At 30.5% G+C, this 4,858-nt stretch overlaps 1 protein-coding gene across 1 annotated transcript; it reads left to right on the forward strand.

Annotated features, from left to right (window-relative positions):
* Positions 1 to 2,575: 2,575 nt before the first annotated feature.
* Positions 2,576 to 4,506, forward strand: LOC129295133 (40S ribosomal protein S29). The gene is made up of 3 exons (XM_054933605.1): positions 2,576 to 2,737; positions 3,539 to 3,638; positions 4,273 to 4,506. Exons 1-3 carry the CDS (start codon positions 2,676 to 2,678, stop codon positions 4,279 to 4,281), a joined length of 171 nt encoding a protein of 56 aa, XP_054789580.1. The 5' UTR covers positions 2,576 to 2,675; the 3' UTR covers positions 4,282 to 4,506.
* The last annotated feature ends 352 nt before the right edge of the window (positions 4,507 to 4,858 follow it).

Here is a 4,858-nt window from a genome sequence, read left to right on the forward strand (position 1 = left end):
GCAAGTCAGATGTAGTTCTCTTTAAATCAGAAAACCTATACGAGAAACCATCCACTAGACCCACGGTACGAGGAAGAATAGTAACATCACCACTCTAATGTTTTTTTTTTTTTTTTACTTTAACTTTTCGATCTTATATTTTATGTACTTTCTTTTATATCAATATAAATATCATGTTTACTCTTACCAAGCAATTCTTCCATTTTGTTTCATTTTTTTTTCAAACTTTTAAACACTTTTTATAAAATAAATTATAAATATAAATTCAAACAGTTACAAATAAAAATCTACATGATGAATTAATGATTTTCTCCAAATTGCAAACCTAATTGTTATATTAAAAATTTAAATTATATTTATAATCAAAACTTTTTAATTTGTAATTGTTTGAATAAATATTTAAAAGTAATTTTTTTAAAAAAATTTGGAAACCTAATTATCGTTAATTTTCTCTTTTAGGATGGATCATTCTCCCTTTTTATTTAATGCATAGATACTAAAAACCAAAAGTTCTTTTTGATTCTGTTATGTTTTAATACTAATCATTCAATTAAATTTTAATAGGAGACAAAAAATTTGATAAATTTCAAGAAGAAATTCATTATAATCAAAATTTCATAAATACCTTACATATTGAAATCTAGAACTTCTAAAAATAACTTTACATTTAAAATGAAGGTAGTAAAAATTATACTCCCTTCAGTCACACATGAATTAATTGTCTTTCGAATATAATGTTCGTTCAATTTATAAAGTATTGTGTTAAAATATAAAATGATTTTTTTGGACATCTAAATGACACATAAAGGTCAGGCCAAAAACAAAACGACATATAAAGGTTTTTGGGTACTTTTGAGTTTTGAACAAATAATACATATTACAAATTTTCTCAATTTCTAAAACATCTTATAACAGACTAGAAAAAATATTGCCCATAGAGATTGGTTTAGTCACCCACTGATAAAATCTCTACATTGACAGAAAAATTTGATTTCACAACTTGTGAGCTATAGATCAAATTTTTATTAGGATTAAGGGCAAAAATGCTTCGGAAGTTTTTTGAAAAGAGCACTGGATATTTTAACCTTTTAGTTGGAGCAATGTTGCTCTAAAACTTTTAAAAAGGGTACAATGTTGTCCTAATATAACTTTCATCCATTTTAATCATCAAATAACTCATTTTGATTGAAAAATCCATAAGTGGCCAGTTTAATGGTATGAGTTTGAACACACTGGCCAAAAAAAAAAAACATCACAGATGAGCTTCGGCAAAATAGGTAGTCAGGATGTGGAATTGAGATTGGGGATTTGAATCTACAAGATGATGAGAGCCTCGAATTGGGATTCTCTCTCTCAATGGCTAGTGAAGAGTCGAGAATGGGGAAGAGGATGAAGGAAGAGGGTGATGATCCAGATCTTGCTCTCTCTTGATCATCTCTTTCAATGATGGCCCAAATATTGGAAGTGTTTGCGGCTTCTTTGGCAACTTGTTTGTAAGATCTATGTCAATCTTTGGCAACTTGATATGTTTATTGCAGCCTTCATTTTTTTTTAATACATGAGCAAATGCTTTAAATGGTTGATATATTTTTGATGGAATATTTATAAGGTTGAAAGTTAGTAAAAACTTGAAAATTTCTCAAGAAAACTATAGTGCCAAATCAAATTTAAAGCATAGATTATCAGACAATCTATACTTTTATTCCTCATTGATATTCATTTTTGGCAAAGTTGGCAGGCTTAAAGATGAATGCAATCTTTTTAATGATAGCTGGTATGTATAAAAGTGAAAAACTTGAGCGTGCTTGCTTGTTCTTCGGGGAAATGATCTTGCAGGGGCATATGAGCTGCACCGCAAGGGGAAAAAAGAGACTTGAGCTTTTAGGTATGTTATTTGGTTATGATGGATCACTAATGGATGAACAAGACCTTGTGCAATCAAGAGTGGAGTAACAGTGGACGAGATGAAAGAAAGAGATGATACATTTCTTTATTTTTTTTAAATGCCATGTAGTATTTGTTAGTCAAATTAAGTTATTTAATAGATAAAATTAACGTTGGAACGACATTGCATTTTTTTTAAAGTTTTGAGTAATATTACTCTAATTAAAAGGTAAAGATACCTAGTGTGTCTCTCAGAAAAATTAGACTTAATCAGACTTACTCCCTTAATTTCTATATATAAAATATTTTTAATTAAATTATATAAATTAATACAATTTAATTATTTAATTAAAAGCATAACAATATTTTAATTTTGTTCTTAATTATCATAAATAAAAAATGAATATCTTTTTTCAAAGAAAATTAATAAGAGTATTTATTTTTTTCTCTTTTTAATTCAATAAGGATATATTCATTTATTAAAAGATATGCTAACAACTCTTTATATTTGGGATAAAAAAATTTTAATTTTTTTTTTATATACAGGACAGAGAGAGTGCTTTTGTGTTTTGATAGTAAAATATCGTACGTTTAACCCTGCCCATTTCATTCTGGGTCGGATCGGGTCATACATAACCTCCTAATGCGACGCCCTTGAAATGAAAGATTGTGATTAGGGTTTTCACGTGGTATATATAAGACTGATATCGTCCTCCGAATTCCCTCCACGTCCATTTATCAGCAGCCGCGAGCGTTGGCAGCAGAAGGAGAAATTCTTTGTGCAGCTGAAGATGGGTCACTCCAACGTGTGGAATTCCCACCCTAAGAACTACGGTCCTGGTTCTCGCACCTGGTAATCTTGCTGCTTCGCTTTTAATTTTCCGGCGAATACATATTTCTGTGGTAAACTGGTTTGATCCGCATGATAGATTTGTGTCGTTTTCTCTGAGCCACAATATGGTGGCTGAATCGTTTTTTCGTGTTTGTGATTACCGGTATCTTAGTGATTGGATTTTTTTTTTTCAGGAATAATATTGTTAAAGCCCTTTGTCGTTTGAGCCGGTGAAATAATAATCTTCGCAATCAATCATCAATCATATGATTAAATTGCATAATGTGCTCGGTGATTTTGTCTATTTTTAAAGACTAAACTAAATTTTGATCTCCTACTAATGAGATTCATTTGTATTTGGACCATGAAAATAAGAAACTGCTTCTCGATGACTTCTATCAAGTGATTCAATAACTTCATAGATGGTAACTTTCAGCGAGTTTGTGAATTTCTAGGGTTAGCTTGTGCATTCGCCGCTTTTAGAGACTAAATTTGACCCAATGATGCAGTGATAAAATTGCTACTGTATTCTTTTTATCAATTATTAATTGGTTAAATTCTTTGTTTTACTATCCACGGGTTCTACGTTTTGTGGTGTTTATGGCCTTTTACATTGTAAAACATCGAAGATGTTGCATTGGAGGCCAGTCATTTTGTTTAGAACTGAAGTTGTGCATCATTTGCATGTGAAGTTGTATTATCTTACTGATATGCCTGAACTTGTCATTAGTATGTTATTGGGTCCATTTGGCTTTTATCTTGATCCAACATTGAATGGTGGTGATGAACATTATGACTGTAATTTTGCTTGTGTTTTTCCAGCCGGGTGTGTGGTAACCCTCATGGGTTGATTAGGAAGTATGGGCTTATGTGTTGCCGCCAGTGCTTCCGAAGCAACGCCAAGGAAATTGGCTTCATTAAGGTATATAGGAATTTATGGATTACGCAATCTTCTACATATTAGAGATTATAGAATTCCCACATCTAGTAATTAGAAGAATAGTTTAGTCTTATATTCTTATATTACTTGCCATATCTTGTTTTTGAATTTCAACTAGGTTTATGGTAAAAATAGAAAGGAAAAATTCATCATTTGGTCTTTATGCTTGTGATTTGATTGTAACTCGGTCTCTAGATTTCAACTTGATGCAATTCATTCCCATAATTTTAACTCAAAGCAACTCAGTCATTGAATTTCAACTCTGTGAAACTTCGTTTTTATAGAGTTTTTCATTTAAAATTTAGTCCCTAATTTAAGAATAACTTTATTTTTAGTAATTTATTTTCTAAAGCGTAAGTAACAAAATTTTAAATCAATAAAATCATAGAAAGAGTTGTAAGAATTAAAGCTCAAAGGTTGAGTTTCAACTGGATTGTGGATTGAAGTTATAAGGACCAAATGATTATTTTTTTAATAAAAAATTACTAGGTTCTCATCTCTACAAAAATAAAATGTTACTGTACAGGATTTGTGAATATTTTAATAATAGTACAGATATTTATTTTAAACTTGATGCTGACAATATTAACGAAATTTAAACACTTCTTGATGGCAGTACCGCTGAAGGCTGTGGGGACATATCTCATCGCATTTGGAGGAATTTTAAGGCGTTGTGATTTTTGGCTTTTTGACATTTAGCAATGTAGTTTGATAGTTTGATTAAGAACTGTTGCTTTACGGTCTGTCCTGAACTCAGAATCTTCTTATGTGAAGAGCTATCTAATTTCTGCATAGAATGTTTGTTGAGTCTTCGGTATTCTATAAATGAAAAGATTTTAATTTACTGAAATTTTGAGATCGGATTTTGAATGTTTATTTCGTAGATAGAGGTGGGTCTGTCGATGATGAAGAACACAGGATTCTATTTCTGGTAAATAAAATTTTCTTGATAACGTATTAATAGTATTAAAATATTTTGTTTATGAATGATTTGATCACAATTTAATTATATTTTTAATTATTAATTTTTGAATTAGTGTTTTGACTAGATTAACGAGAGGTCTACTTTCTAGCATCTTCAATTAAAGCAGAAACTGTTGATCATGCCAGGCTAAAAATAGGGAAATGAAATGGCCTGGATCTGGGGTCATGGGTCATAACTAGGGTCATAATTTTTTTTAACTAGCATGCGGGGTCAAAAT

Source organism: Prosopis cineraria, unplaced genomic scaffold (genome assembly GCF_029017545.1).
Source record: "Prosopis cineraria cultivar Desert tree isolate PC_DT_omini unplaced genomic scaffold, ASM2901754v1 PC53, whole genome shotgun sequence".
NCBI lineage: Eukaryota > Viridiplantae > Streptophyta > Magnoliopsida > Fabales > Fabaceae > Prosopis > Prosopis cineraria.